Genomic DNA, 14,624 nt, shown 5'->3' on the forward strand with positions numbered 1-14,624 from the left:
TTTCGATTTTGAACTGATTCATTAAAATTTTTGAGGGCAGTTATTCTATGGATTGACATTATGGACCATGTTATGTAAGACAGAAAATATCATAGTGGAAAATGGTCAGCTCATTATCTTAAAAATTATTGTAGAAATAATGTCCACGGGATCACTGAGAATAATGCTACTAGATTTATTCAAAAGTAAAAACGTGGACTAGTTCATTAGGTACACCTGTGTAATTCAGTGTAATCTAACAGAACAATTCTGTTTATAATGTTCACACTTTGAGGCAGTTAATGTTTTTGTTGCATTCTATCTGAATTAGGTTGAACTATATATGAATAAATATGTTAAATATTTTAATGTTTGGATGGAATCTGAGACTTCTGAGTATCTCTTTAGTGAAAACAGAGTCTTTTCCCAGATTATAGCTTTATTATTGCTGTACAGTATATCTCCTTATGACACATTGTTGCATGTATCATCTAGCACTGTCTATGTACAAATGTAATTATGGTTAAGAACTTGCAAGTGATTTCTCTCATAATGCAAGGGATTAAAAGAAGGACAGATCAGAGTTATTGGTGTTTGTAGATCAAAAAAATCTAACATTTCCAACAGTTTAATCCTCCATCTGAGAGAGAAGACCAGGATAACCACTGGAGACACACTTCTACACTGTCCAACACTTAAAAGTAAACATGTAGTCTGACAATGTTTGACCTGTTAGGACTGACAGTGCTGAGAATCTTAGGAAGAATTCATCAAAACACAACCAAAGCATACAGAACAAAAGGATTAATAACAGGAGGGTCAATTAATCCTGAATAAAACTTTTGGATGTATTTGTAGTCTTTGTCAATACAATGATTTATTTTGTACGCATGGGTTGTGTTATCATCATGTTTCCATGGACATCTGACAGAGAGGTGACTGGTGCACTGGAACATCCTGTTGTGAGTGGATCCACTTTGGCAGAGGAACAGAGCAGGTAATCCTCTTCTTTATCCACTGCAGGACATGGCAGGTAGGTCCACACTGATCCATCCAGAACCCTTGTAAGGCCTCATCCGGCCACCCATCTCAAACCTTTGTGTCTTTTTCAAGAATGTGGGTGTCCTTGCTTAACGCTGCCCTTCTCTCTGCCCTCTGATCTGCTGGTGGAGCCTCTCAGTTCCAGGATCTTTTACCTTGAAGAAAGGAAAAAAAATGGTTGGAGAGAGGTGTTACGTGAAACTTAGAAACAGTAAGGTAGTATAAGTTTTAAAAACAGCTGCAAGGAAAGGACAGACATTTAGGACGTCCCATAGACTGGCCAAACATGTATCAGTGATTTTATAACAGCCACAAACCAGACAGTGAAAAGATTTGGATAGTGCATTACATCTATTTGTGAAAAACAAAAAAGTGAAGTGGGTGATATTACTTGGCATTCAGGTATTCCTACCTGGTTTGTGGCTGTCAGGAAGAACTAAACAATCTCTTTAATTTGGAGAAGAAGCCCCCCTCTTGTTTCAACTCTGCTTCCCTCTTGTCATACCCGCTCTGCCCTGCCTCAGACTTCTTACCACTGCTGCCCCCACCTGGGTAGAGATTAACGCTGCATCAGCCAGGTTTTTGACTAAATAGTCCCTTCCCTAAAATCCCGTCTCAGTAAAGGAAAACAGGAGCAGGTAGGTAAGGCGAAAAAGTAAGTTTGTCAGTGAGAGTTTTTTTCTTACCTGTGGTGGTGGCAGTGACGCCGTTCACCGTCCCCTCCACCTCCGTCTCGTCCTCAGCGTAGCTCAGGAGCAGAGCTCTCTGCCTGTCTGTCAGTGTCCTGCACAGGAAAACAACTTCTGTCAGCAAAACAAGTTATTAACGTTCTTTGTGATTTGGGGAAAATCCAATTTTTTCTAGACTATAATAAGTTACTGTGTTCAATCACAAGGCCTTTTTGTGTCTCCAGGGGGTAAAAAGAGCAAAAAGATAAACAAGATGCGTGTTTGTTTGTGGAGTCTTACTTAGGTACTTTTATTTTGACATGGACATAGTGGTCTCCAAAGCCATAGCCACTGACACGAGCGATTCCCTTCCCTGCAAGTCGGATCCTCTGGTCTGTCTGGATGCCTGCAGGGATCTGAGGGCAGGGGGAGAAAAACACCAATCAAATTAAAACTATCTTGCTGCTTCTTTATATTCTGTCAGTGTATTATTATGTGTTTGAAATGTTGCCCCTGACAATGTATTTGTCTGCTTACTGATAGGTTGAGTGTTTCATAAAGGCCCTGTGCTCTTGCCGTGCCACCCAAGATGGCTTGTGCAACAGAGATGAAAAGGTCAGAGTGGATGTCTGCACCTTCCCTCCTGAACACTGGACTTTTCTGGACCTGGACACCAAACCATAACACATCTCAATTGCACTGATCACATCTGGTATTCATTTCAGCATTTAAAAAAAAAGAAAAAAAAAAAAAAAAGAAGAGGAAGAACACCACAGGTTGTCTGTGCTGTGTGTTAATTTGAAGTCAAAGAGCTCAGACGGCTCAATGCCTCTTACTTGTCCACACACAGACATACAAGACAGACAATCCCATTAAGCAGGGGAACATGCACTCCCTGGAGAGCCTGTAGCTGTTACACTGTTTGAGGATGGTGTATATACTCACCCTGAACGTGATGAAGATCTCCTTCTTACCAACTGGCATTCGAACTGTCTGACCATCCTCCACTCCTTAAAGCAAAAATGAACCACAGTTAGGTGGTGTACATGACCTACATTTAAGTTAAGTGTAAAAATGTATCTTTTGAGTAGGAAACCCTCAATCTCTTTAGGCTCAAAAGGTGGACAGAGGCACAGTAAGCGTCATTTCATACTAAAAAGATTTTGTTTGACCTAATTGTGCAGTGTATGTGTTATGTGGGGGGAAATTTTAAGTTTATCAATAATATGCATGGTAATTTGGCAATAAAGAGAAAAAATCTGGTTTGTCTAGAAAAGTACAATGATTTCTTTCATTATCCCTGTTACAGTATAATCAAACTACAGCTGTATTGATCACAAATTTATAAAGCCATGCCAGAAAGAGTAAAACAGCTTGAATAATATTCAGCAATGAAGCTGTACTTTCTCAAACAATAAAAGGAAGTCAGAAAAATCTGCAGCAGAGCAGTCAGTAGTTACTTATACACTGCTGAGTGACTTTTAATGTTCAGTAACAGTGATGAGAAAAACATATTCCTGAGGTGTGTTGACAGTACTGAGTGGAACATGCATTTGGAGTATGACTGACCTGCAGGCACAGGAACCATCACAGTCTGCTTCTGCTTTGTCTGTCCCGTCCCATGGCAGGAGTGACAGGGGGTAGAGATGACTGTGCCTTTGCCGCCACAACGGCGGCATGTAGAACGCATCACAAATGGTCCTGTATTCACTGTCTCCTACAGTTGGGGACAATAAACATGTTTAGCAACACAACACATAAGCACTGTGAAGAAAGGCAGCGTGTAAGAGCCCTTACCATGCCGGAGCCATTGCAGTAGTGGCAGTGCTGGACCTTAGTGCCTGGTTCGTGGCCCTTGCCATCGCAGCGCTGGCAGGCTGCATCGACTTTAATCGATATCTCTTTGTTGACTCCCTTTGCTGCCTGAGTGAATGTCAGCTCCATGATGTGCTGTTGCAGAAAAAGAGGGAGCCAGAATGATCATCATTCTGAATATGCTCCAATAACAATAACAAAATCAGAATCAGATGAGCTCTAAAAAATCAAAATCAAGGGCACTCCTTGGCTTTATTTTCACTCCCATTTTTCAGTATCCCACTAACCTCCTGTGGCTGATCAAATATGGCACTGAAGTCTCCAAACCCACGTCCTCCTGAGAATTCCCCAAAGATTTTGCGGAAGAGCTCCTCTGGGTCCATGCTGCTGGTCTGTCCAGTCCAGTAGTGGTGCCCTCCACCAGCCTGACCAGCATCAAAGCCTGCTGAGCCATATGTGTCATACTGCTTCCTCTTTGTTTCATCACTGAGAACCTGAGAGAGAAACATGGAGCAAGGTTTAAAAGGTTAACTTAAAATTCGATGTCATTGTTTTAAGTGGAAGAAACTGACTGTTCATAGATCTCAGAGAAAACATTATTCTGAGAAGAAATATAAACAGTAGATCTGTCAAGTGAACAGCTTGAATAAAGAAAAAGACCAAACCTCATAAGCTTCAGCCAGCTGAGCAAATTTTTCCTTGGCTTGTGGGTCATCTTTGTTAGTGTCAGGGTGGTACTTTTTGGCCATCTAAGGGACAACAAACACACTGTCAACTACTGTGATGAAGTGATCAGCTGAGAGCCAATACAAACTGTGAAACCTGTCAGGCAGGAACAGACCTGGTAGTAGGCTTTCTTGATCTCCTTCTGGCTTGCTGTGCGAGGTACCCCAAGAATCTGGTAGAAGTCCTGCTTGCTGGTAGCAGGGGCACTTGTGTGAAAGGACAGTGTGCAGACAGCATGAGGCGATTTGAGACCTAGAAAGTGTCAGAAATAGTGTGAAAGGGTAAGTAAATACCATTTAAGAAGAACAAAGCTGCATTATATCTGCATACAGGTATCACTTGATTACTGACAGACAGATTTGCCACAGTGTTAACCGCTGACTTAGCTTGTTTTGCATGTATGCATTGTTACATTCTGTTATTGATATTAACGATAAAGAATGGGCTTGAAAATCTGGTTACATTAACCTGCTCTATAATAGGAAGTTTCTAGAATCACACACGCTTGTACATCTGGAGATGAATGTGTGGGACAAGGGTACACACAAGGTAAACAGTGACGCTGCCAGTAGCAATAACAAAGACAACTCTTTAGCAGTAATTGACTGATCAGGCTACTGAGTCTGGCAGGTTATAAAATACAATGTCACACCGATATCTCTCCTTGAAAATCGAATTTGATGACTGCAAACCAAAAATAGCAAGACTGATCACATCATGTTTTATCAACTATTTCCTCCTGTATGAAAGCAAATGCGTCTGTGTTACAAGCTCATCTTATCTTTAAGGCTCGCTCGAGACGATATCGAGTTAAGTTAATAGTTGTCTCATTCTGCGTCACACGAGTACACGAAAAATTACAAAAAATTAGCCTAACCTAGCCCATATGGCTAATACACCGCTCACCTGACAGCCCTTTCAATGTCAACGCTTTCCCTGCTCCGCCGCACGCCAGGCTCCCTCCTCGCCACAGTTTTTCCGCTCCCACTGTAGAAATACTGCGGACCCCTCCATGTCCAGTGCAGACAACAGCACCAGCGGCCCGGCGAGGTCCAGAGGACACGATGACTGTAATCCAGCGTGAGGAGCACCGAGCAGCTGAGGACGCCATGATTCCTTCACTAACCGCCGCTCCGGACCCACTGCGCATGTCCGGAGCGGAGTGGGCGTCACCGGGAGCGCAAAGATATTCAGTTTAATTCAAGATGATGCACTCCTAAGGAAAACAACGTGCTAAAGTTTTCTTCTAAATCTTACTGCTCCTTCTTATAAACCCTGCGTAGTCAGTTACAGCAGATATCAGTGACGACTGGCTGACTAAGAGTATTCAAACATTACCAGTTTCATTGTGCAAACGAACATTACAAGTGATAAGTTAAAAGAAAGGATGCGCATGTTTTAAGACGCGGGGTAGCACGTGGGAGCACATGGGGGTTGTTTTCTTGTGGGTGAAAATGAAAACTCCGCTCAATTGGACAGCTCCGTAGAGCAAAGCGAGCGTACACGTCTCGGAGAAGCAGAGCTGTCAGCTGTAGCAGGAGCTCTTTGTAGAGTACCAACCAGCTCGACAGAGACACCCGGAAGGCACGAAAGTCAATTTGAGAGGGCAGCATGAATCGTTTTAAGACCTCCAAATTCAAAAACACCACTCCGAAAATTGCCAAGAAAGATGTAAGTAGCCCGCGTGCGTCTGGGTAGAGACAGTTTTTTTTTAAGCTAACATTAGCATTGGTTATTAGCTGTGCTACTTAAGTGGTGTTTTGGGGAACGCCTGCCTGCCTGCGAGGGATGTTGAACTTCCTGCATCTGGAAAGCTGCATAGTACTGAGAGAAGTAGACGAAAATCTGACTCCACACACTAGTACTCATTCGAACTAAAGGCTATAAGTAAAAACTACGAGCCATGTGGTTGAATAGAGCTGCTAGCCTACATCTGATGTTGCAATGACGCCCATCATAATGCCATTATACTATAGCTAAGAGAGTTTTCTCATTGCTTTTCAGCAATCATGTCATTTTGTACACTTTTTGATTGCACACGTCTGAAGTTCATTTCATGTCTGCACAGATTTTCTGTGGCAGATAAAATTTGAATGGCAAATGTGATAAGTGATATTATTATCAAGATGCCTCTCTTTCACTGATAGCTGTCCTGTAGGCTGCAAGAGGCGGCTTGTCTGGACTGGACTGGAGTGCCTTGCATACAAATCTGTGCATCTGCCATTTTTATGTCATCCTCTGGACCCATTTGTTTCAAGTTGCAACGCCTGCAGCTCTCCTTGCTCAGGTGTATTATGTAATAATCCCCTGTCTTGTTTTTACTGAGGCAGTAAAATGTCTGGCATGCACAGAGACAGTGGATGGTCTTGGTATCTCTCAAATCTCTGCACAGGGTCTTAGACAGACAGCAGGTGGTGCTTTGCCTCTGTGAATGTTAAACTAACCCTTCACATAACAGACCAATGAATATCTGTGCTTGTGGCTATTCCGGTCTTGAAGTCATGTGACAGGAGCTGTCATGAGTATCATTGTAAAAGAGAGAAAATGGGGAAAGGAGTAGGTAGTGAGAAGGGTGGCAGGTTTATTGTGACTGAGAGACATGTGAGCAAAGATGAGTTGGACATTTTCTCCTCAGATGATCTAGAGCAGCTTGAATTTTCCACATGGTGAGAGAGAGTAGTTACAGAGTAGTCTAGGAGTGAATTTTGGCACCTCATTTGGCTGGTACTAAAGTGTCCCATTCAAGTCCCCTGTGTCTTGATGCCAAGGCTCTTTCTAATCATGGGCCTGTGGATCGATTCATAACAGAAGGTGTTCAGTCTAACTCTTAAATTATCCATGCAGGAAAGGATGCTCCTGATCCAGCCCTGCTGTCTCTGGACATGGGAGTGGAGTAGTCATATCTGTTCGAAATCCAACCATTATTTGTTTCAGGAGAAAATGATATTACATGAATAAAACCTATGTAGGCTGCGTGTGTGGCAGAGGTACTGACTAATAATTCGGAGAATAATAATTAAGATTAAGGATTGTTATTTATTGGGGTCTTTCTTCCAAATGAAACTGCTCCCACACAGTGTGAATGAGAGCTTCTGACACATCAGCAACATTTGCATTTATTGTCCACACATGCAGAATATGTAATCCTGTTAAAAAAGATGAACACTTTTGAAGTGTGCTTTGAAACACAAGGGTGCATAAACAGAACAGTAATACATCTTTCCTCACCAAGCTGTTCCAGCTGTAAAGTGCCATCTGCAGGCCAAAAGTCCATCATGGTTTCGTCATAGTTTCACAGTTTTCTGAGGACCAGGGAAGCAGTAGTTGTTGGAGTGTGTTGTGTAGACACTCTGTCTTCTTCCTGCTCTTGCCTTGTTAATGTTATGAAAGAGGTTTTAAGAGTTTTTGTGCTGTGCAACGCAGGGAGCCCTTCCACTTCCTCAAGACTTTGCTCATTCAGAGGCATTTGTGTGTGTGCTCTCAGCTAGATCCTTCCTGTTTATGTCATTCTTTAATTCTAGTTTTGACAGCAACTTGGTCATGTGTGCTCCTTTGTATAATGAAACAGATAAGCAGTGTTTTTCTGTTGGATTCTTCAGCGTAGCTTGCTAGCATGCTCTTGTTTGTCAAGTGAACACTTCTGATTCTTGTCATTTGTTAAGTTCCAAACACTTGAATGACACTTATTTCTCTCTGTGTTACATCTGATCTGATACGTCTGATCCCAGTTGTCTATGCACATAGACATGATCTCTACCTCAAGCTCTCTGTGTCTTTAAATCCAGGGGTGGATCAACAATGTTCGTGCTGGTTCCTTCTCATGCCAGGGGAACCACATCAAAGCCAACTCCAAGCTGGTTGCCTTTAACACCGAGCAGGCTGGTAAGGGTATAAAACTATGGTCAACATTTTGCTCTATGCAAACAGAAGCAATCATTGTCTATAATTTAAACCCCCGATTTGCTTGCACATTTAATCAGTTAAACAGAAAATATTTCTCAAGAAGAGAGACAGAATACGACATTTGCTAAAGCTTTGTTTACAGTATACATTAATTTAGTTACAATGCCCACAGTTGGTACTATCATAAGACAGGGAGTGCATCATTAAAGTATAATGGATGTCAATGTTTGTGTCTGCAGGTGGAGGCATGCTGGGTCTGTCTTCAGTCAAACCTGGTTCAGATGGCCAATGGACAGTCACCCAGATTTCCTGCCACTCTGGTAATTTTTCATGCTTTTGTCAGCACATTATTTTGTTGCAGTTCTCTGCTGTCTCTTCCATGTCTCCCTCCCTCTGTATAAAAACCAACACTCTAACCCTAAAGGACACTGTGTCCTCTTTAAAAAATGAATCACATGAGAAATGCAAGTGTCTTTGCCCAGAAATGAAATTAACCCTAGACAGCTGTGACCCAGATCTAATTTTCATTTTCCATTTGTTTTCTCTCCTCTCTCCCAGATCTAGTGACTGATATGGACTTTTCTCCTTTTGATGAGAGTCTCCTGGCAACATGTTCTGGAGATGAAACGGTGAGCTCTTAAGCGCCGTCTTTCTTTCTGTCTTTCATTTGTTCCTTCTCTCCTTTCTTTGTATTGATCTTGCCTTATCCTGTTGTAGTTTGCGTACACTGAAGTGCACTTCCCGTCCTCTCAGGCTTTGTTGTTCCTGGCAAGACTTTGAATGCAATATGAACCTTCTCATTTTTTGTTATTTAAACCTTTTGAAGACTTTCTCCTCTCAGCACATTATCCTCAGCCACAGGTGCCCGGGCTTACTGGAATCTGCTGAGTGTGGGCCTGCATCTTCAGACTCAGCAGCTTGGTTTACCTCAGAGACCTGTGTGAACACACACACACATGCAACTGTTGCCACACACAGACCTGTAGTGCACACACCGGAGTGGTCCACAGTGCCCAGCATCTGCATCTCACTTTCACTGCTCTTATCTTTTGCCAACAGGGTATATTGTTTCACCAGCTTGGCAGCGCTCAGCAAGTTAAATTAGAGTGAAACTGAGAGAATGCACCTACCTATGAAATATGTCTCAAGGGATGTATTTTACTGGCCTAAACCCATTATCATACAGTTTCACTTCATCTGCTATCATCAGCCAGAAATTCAAACCAGACCTGGATGTTGATCCCTGTGCAGGTAGCTGTAATAGCTGTTCCTGGTTGCTACTTTCTGTGTTTTCTTTTGGTCAGACCCAGAGCTACCTGCTCTAGTGATGCTTTCCAACCCCAGCCTTCATCTCTAGCTCAAGCAGAAATAACCACTGATCTGAGGATGGATTGGTCAAACAAGTCTGTTTGATAGTCTGATACCAGTCTGAACATACTAATCATAAGCATTTAATTTTATGTTCAAAAGGAATTTACTTAGGTGTGAGGACTATTTCCATCAAAGTAAAATGAGGAAATTTTGACCCTGGCAACCACTGATATTATTTTATTATTTTATTAATTAATTTGATTAATTTTCTTCTCTGTGTGTGTACAGGTGAAGCTGTGGCATTTGTGTGATCCAGCGCTGGAGCAGCCCAGCAGTCCAGAGCTGACCTTGCGTCCAGGTCAGGGCAGGCTGGAGCTGGTGCACTTCCACCCCACCTCCTCTGGCTTGCTGGCCATCGGCACCGCTAAGTCTCCTCTGATTTGGGACACCGGCCGTCAGGATTCACCGTTGGCAGGTAGCTACAGCTAGCATACATGAGCTGCACATGCACACACATTTGTTTGTGCGCACAATTCAAATTAAAGCACACGTCACAAGAAAATTACTTTCTCAGAGTCTTTGTCGAACATCCTGCACTATCTGTTACTTTTAACATTTCAGTCTGTGTCAGTTAGTCTTCAGTTTTTGTTGTGGCCTGTTTCGTTTCTATGTGTAACATAAATATATACTTGAAGTGGAGTGAAGTGGTTGGTTTCCTTTTTTTAAATTGGGGACTGTCTGACTTACACTGCCTACATTTTACAGCCCTGTGGCTCTGTCTAAGTGCTGGAGCAGCAGAGGTAACGTTTTGGTTTGCAGTCCTGGTCCCAGTCTCCCCAGACTGGCCTCAGGATACTGTCACTATCCTCTGGCCTCACCCCAACCCCACAAACACTGCGCCCTGTCTCTCATCCCATGACAGCTGGCCTGGCTACTGCTGCTCACTGCTGATCCAACTTTTCATGAGCTGTACCCCCCACACTGTCTTTCATCACCCTCAATCCTCATTCATATGTGGTTAAAGAACAGATAAAATCTATATTTGAATGAGTGTGTTTTTGGGTTCTATTTTTTTCCTTCTACTATCAAAGTCCATGTCACATCACTTTGTGTGTAACTGTCCTAACAAGTGCACTTCTCATCTCTTTTCATCTGTTTGGTGTCTTGGTTGAACTGAACAATTCACACAAGCTGTGCTGTGCTCACTTATGGCACTGCAAGCTAAAATGTGTCATGCTCATAATTTCTCTCATATGCCTAAACTGTAAGGACATATGATCCATCTCTCTGGTGTAAATCATTCTTGTTTTGGTGTGTTATCGTGTGTTTTCTGAATTTTGTGTGCTTGATTTATGGCCTCGTCACTTCCCTGCATTTTCCCTGCAGTGACCTTTCAGATGTTAGATGTCCATGTTCTTTGTCGTGTCTGTATGTGCAGTCATTCTGTGTTCACTATTTGTATTATCATGATTTCAACTTTCTTTACCCTTTTTTGTCCCTGTCCCACATTAGCATCGTGTATCTAGTCCTTTCCTCCTCTCACTTCTTTAATGTTGATGTGTGTGTCTGCAGTTCTGGAGCAGCACAGTGACCAGCTGCAGAGTCTGAGCTGGAAACAGGACGGCTCCCTGCTGGCTTCCTCCTGCAGGGTAAGGCAGCTCACACTGCACCAGATATAGAGTAGTGACCTTCATGACTTAACCTTTAATTCCAAAGCGTGATAAAGTGAAAGTTTTATTTTAATTTTATTCTTTCACCAACTTTATTTGTGTACGGATTGAGGTTTGATTGCTGTAGTTGCAGTGTTTGACCACTAGATGCAGCCAGTGGTTCACATTCAGCTCAGCATTCCCCTCATTGGACACCGCAGCTCCTTATCTGTTTATATGGGGTTTATTTCATCAAAACGTCAACAGGGGTGATGCACATAAAAAAGGGTGGGGATCACATCACACCAATTGGATTAGGAATTAGTGAGCAGTTCTTTACAGGAAAGAAAGAAAGAATTAACTTGGAAAGCCCTATGACATAAAAGACATAACAGCCAGTTTGTTTTAGTGTGGTAATACTGATGACAAAGCAGTTAAAGAAATCTTGGCCGAGGTTGATAGAGGGCCTGTGGAGATTTTCCTCATCAGATTGGCAACTCAAGTAACTTGGCAATTAAGGCACTTAAAGGGGCACACGCCTGCGTGTGAAGGATAAATCTGTAATGGGTTTTGTTTTGTCTTGACCCCACCTGACCCCTAACCCCCTATCCCCAGTGCACAGCCCCATATGCCCGTTTGAACCCTGCCGTCCCCCAATGCAAGTTTTAGTCTTATCAGGAACCGAGGACTGTAATTCCTTTGACATATACAGTAGTTATGTGGCGCAGGGGGGGAAAAGCTAAGAAGAGAGAAAGACTCCTTGGGTTTTTATGCATCCATATGGCCCAGTTCTCATCTGTGTCATCAGGAAATAATCACTGAGCTTGAAGGGCTTTCCATGAGGTTGTTAATATTTTGTGTAGGAGGAGGAAGGAGGGAGGTGGTATGGGTTTAAGAGTAAGGGGCAGAGAAAGAAGGGATTTATGAGTTTTATGAGGATTGTTTCATGAATATATCTGGTTTACAGGAAAAGCTAGAGGCGTTTTCATCAGTGGAGGTCAACATAATTCATTTTTTGCATAATTCAAGTTTTAACTCTCAAATTTTGCACTAGAGTGAATTTCTTTGTGTTATTCACATTCTTTTTGAAACCACATATAGACTGACAGAGGCCCCTGGAGTATACTTTAGACAATGCATGACGAGCTAACTTGTGTTTGAGACAGAATAAACTCTGACACAAAAGTGTACCACATGTGCGTACTTAACAGGTATGATTGTCAGGCCAATCCCCCTTGTTTGTCTTTGCTCTGACAAGTAACAAATTACTCCACACATCACAGGCCACATCCAAATCATGACATTTACTTTGACGGGATAATCATCCTTACCAGAGTTACCATCATCCTCAGTGCAGCCTGAAAGAACAGGGCACCTGAAAAGAAAGGGAACGTGGGGAAATGTGAGCCAAGATCAGAGCCAGGGGCCTCAGAGGTTCTTACCCCATTGGGCTCTGGTGTCATTTAACCCAAAAGACCCCTTTCAATCTCTCCAATCCAGCTTATTAAAGCAAATAGGGCCTGCCAACATGTGGGTCCAATCCCCCGGGCCCTCCCATAGGGTAAACATTGGGGCACAGAGCTAGGGTGGGGGAGGATGAAGGGGAGACCACCACCGCAAAGAGGAGGAATCATGACAGGCCTCGTTTGGACCTAGAGAGATGTATATTTATGACACACTTGGAGGGAGAAAGGCGCCATTCAGTTTAGAGAAGGGAAATCCACAGGTAGTGCGAGCAGGAACGGAGGAAAGCCCGTGTTTATCCAAATGATGGACGGGCCTGGGTGGTGTGCTGGTGGATGTTGGATTTATGGTCCACGGTTTTAAAAGGCACATTATAACTGCCCTCCATACAATATTTCTCAGGGTGTGAAGATTGAGATACAATAATTGATGGGAACACCCAGCAAACTGATCGATCACAATGGGCTTTGGCGCTGGTTATCGTGGGAGATCAGGAACAGGAGAGTGGCAGCGCAGTGTGTTTGATGAGTCAAGAGAGCACCCCTGGCTGAAGATTAACAGCGACTGTGTGTGTTTACATACATGTGAAAGTTGTGTGCGGCAGACCAGCAGTGAAAACTCATTAACAGCAGCTTGAGAATGAAGCTCCATCACTTTGATTAAACAGCTGCTGTCTCAGCACAGACGCACACACATACAAACACACAAATGCACACACTGCTTTCTGGCCCTCCATCTGTGCATTTATGAGTTGAGGTGGTGTGTGTGTGTGTGTGTGTTTATGTGGGTTATTGTCATAGGCTTTAGAGAGTGTGTTTGCTTGTTTGAGTGTACTTGTGTGGTTGCTTGGTGGACACATCTGTACGTGAGTGGCCCTTCAATTGTGTGTTTGCACAGCCAGATAATTTCCCCTCTCATATGTTGTTGTCTGTCCCGTGCTGGTACACTCAAAGAGTGCTTATAGGTCAGAGGTTGTTTTAGCCAGAATTTGGCATTTTTGCAACAGGTGGGCTCCTAGGTCGTTGTGGAGGGAAAATCCTATTTGTGTGTGTGTGTATATTCCCACACTGCTCTCTGAGCCTTTGGCTTAGGCTCAGGTCACAGAGACCTGAAGACATAGCCCTTGGGCATCATAATCGTGGGTGGGCTACACAGAGGCAGAGAAAGAAACATTACATTACGAAAAACCTCTGTTTGCTATTCAAGCAAATAAATAGCAAATAAATCGCCCTTTGGATATGCTAAGAGGAGACAAAGAGAAGCTGAAGCTAAAACTCATCATTCGCTTCAACACTGGATTTAGCTTTTATGTTGTGTATGGCTGTTAGTTGCATACTGCCCCTCCGTGTGTGTGTGTGTGTGTGTGTTTCTGTGTGTGTGTGTGCGCGCTTGACTGTGTCACCGTCAGCCTCCTGATTCCCTTTGACATGTATATGTTTGTTAAGTGTGTGCGTGGTTTAGTCTAAGCCCTTTTACTTATTACCTGCTATCAGCTCCATATGTCAGTCTGCCGCTGTGATCACAGTCACACAGCGGTATTGAGTGACACGGCTGCAGACACGCATGTCCTGGTCACAGCCTGATCCCATTAGACCCCATTTCCTCTCAATCATGCAGGAACCTCTCTGATTGGCTGCTGTGATTGATGCAGAATGCATGTTTGGGCTTGCCGGGGTCAAGGCATGTGAGGCCGCGGAGAGGTCACTATGAATTAGTGAGATCGCATCGATAAATGAGGAAACTTCAGAGAGCTTGTGTTGGTCTTTATCTGAATTACAATGAGCTGGAGGGATTCTGATGTTTTCAATATCAAGCTCTCATATATTAGTCTCTATGAAATAATTACAACTGAATGAGGAGGCCTTTTCCTTAAACCTTGACCTCGCATTTTCTCTTGGACCTCGTTTGCACATCACATTCACACTGCTCACAAAGGAAAAATCCACAGTAAACCACAGGCGTGCTTCACAGCCCTTACATGGTATTATTTCTTAACTTCATATGCTGTCCATATAGTTTAGCACTGAGAATGAAAAGGAACCATTGCCAACTAACCATCACAGAAGTA

General features: G+C 43.1%; 3 protein-coding genes across 4 annotated transcripts in view; 2 read left to right on the forward strand and 1 right to left on the reverse strand.

Annotated features, from left to right (window-relative positions):
• The window catches only part of pam16 (presequence translocase associated motor 16), a 359,227-nt gene that overhangs the window by 243,457 nt on the left and 101,146 nt on the right, over nt 1–14,624 (forward strand). The window lies entirely within an intron of this gene.
• Nucleotides 401–5,380, reverse strand: dnaja3a (DnaJ heat shock protein family (Hsp40) member A3a). Of its 2 annotated transcripts, XM_051074143.1 has the most exons (12): nt 5,136–5,380; nt 4,345–4,481; nt 4,169–4,252; nt 3,791–3,997; nt 3,486–3,638; nt 3,258–3,405; nt 2,634–2,698; nt 2,226–2,354; nt 1,989–2,104; nt 1,707–1,804; nt 1,433–1,568; nt 401–1,175 (listed from the first exon to the last, which is right to left on the reverse strand). In XM_051074143.1, the coding sequence occupies exons 1-11, from the start codon at nt 5,377–5,379 to the stop codon at nt 1,447–1,449; spliced, it is 1,503 nt and encodes a 500-aa protein (XP_050930100.1). In that variant the 5' UTR covers nt 5,380; the 3' UTR covers nt 401–1,175; nt 1,433–1,446. The 2 variants fall into 2 exon arrangements, with proteins under 2 accessions (XP_050930100.1, XP_018536359.1); XM_018680843.2 differs by lacking the exon at nt 1,433–1,568.
• The window catches only part of coro7 (coronin 7), a 106,279-nt gene continuing 97,368 nt past the window's right edge, over nt 5,714–14,624 (forward strand). The window contains exons 1-6 of the mRNA XM_018680836.2: nt 5,714–5,900; nt 8,015–8,111; nt 8,372–8,452; nt 8,691–8,761; nt 9,732–9,918; nt 11,016–11,092. Coding sequence (XP_018536352.1) covers nt 5,841–5,900; nt 8,015–8,111; nt 8,372–8,452; nt 8,691–8,761; nt 9,732–9,918; nt 11,016–11,092 — 573 coding nt within the window. The 5' untranslated portion in view covers nt 5,714–5,840. The remainder of the gene's footprint in view (nt 5,901–8,014; nt 8,112–8,371; nt 8,453–8,690; nt 8,762–9,731; nt 9,919–11,015; nt 11,093–14,624) is intronic.

This window comes from Lates calcarifer, linkage group LG11 (genome assembly GCF_001640805.2).
Source record: "Lates calcarifer isolate ASB-BC8 linkage group LG11, TLL_Latcal_v3, whole genome shotgun sequence".
Lineage (NCBI taxonomy): Eukaryota > Metazoa > Chordata > Actinopteri > Centropomidae > Lates > Lates calcarifer.

Bases quoted from the DNA above. Each gene is read 5' to 3' on its own strand.
- dnaja3a (XM_051074143.1), bottom strand. From the start codon at position 5,379: ATGCGCAGTGGGTCCGGAGCGGCGGTTAGTGAAGGAATCATGGCGTCC. The intron at 1,805-1,988 runs GTAAGACTCCAC...TTTCCTGTGCAG, and splicing joins GTCAAAATAAAAGTACCTAA to GACACTGACAGACAGGCAGA. The intron at 1,569-1,706 runs GTAAGAAAAAAA...ATCTCTACCCAG, and splicing joins CGTCACTGCCACCACCACAG to GTGGGGGCAGCAGTGGTAAG.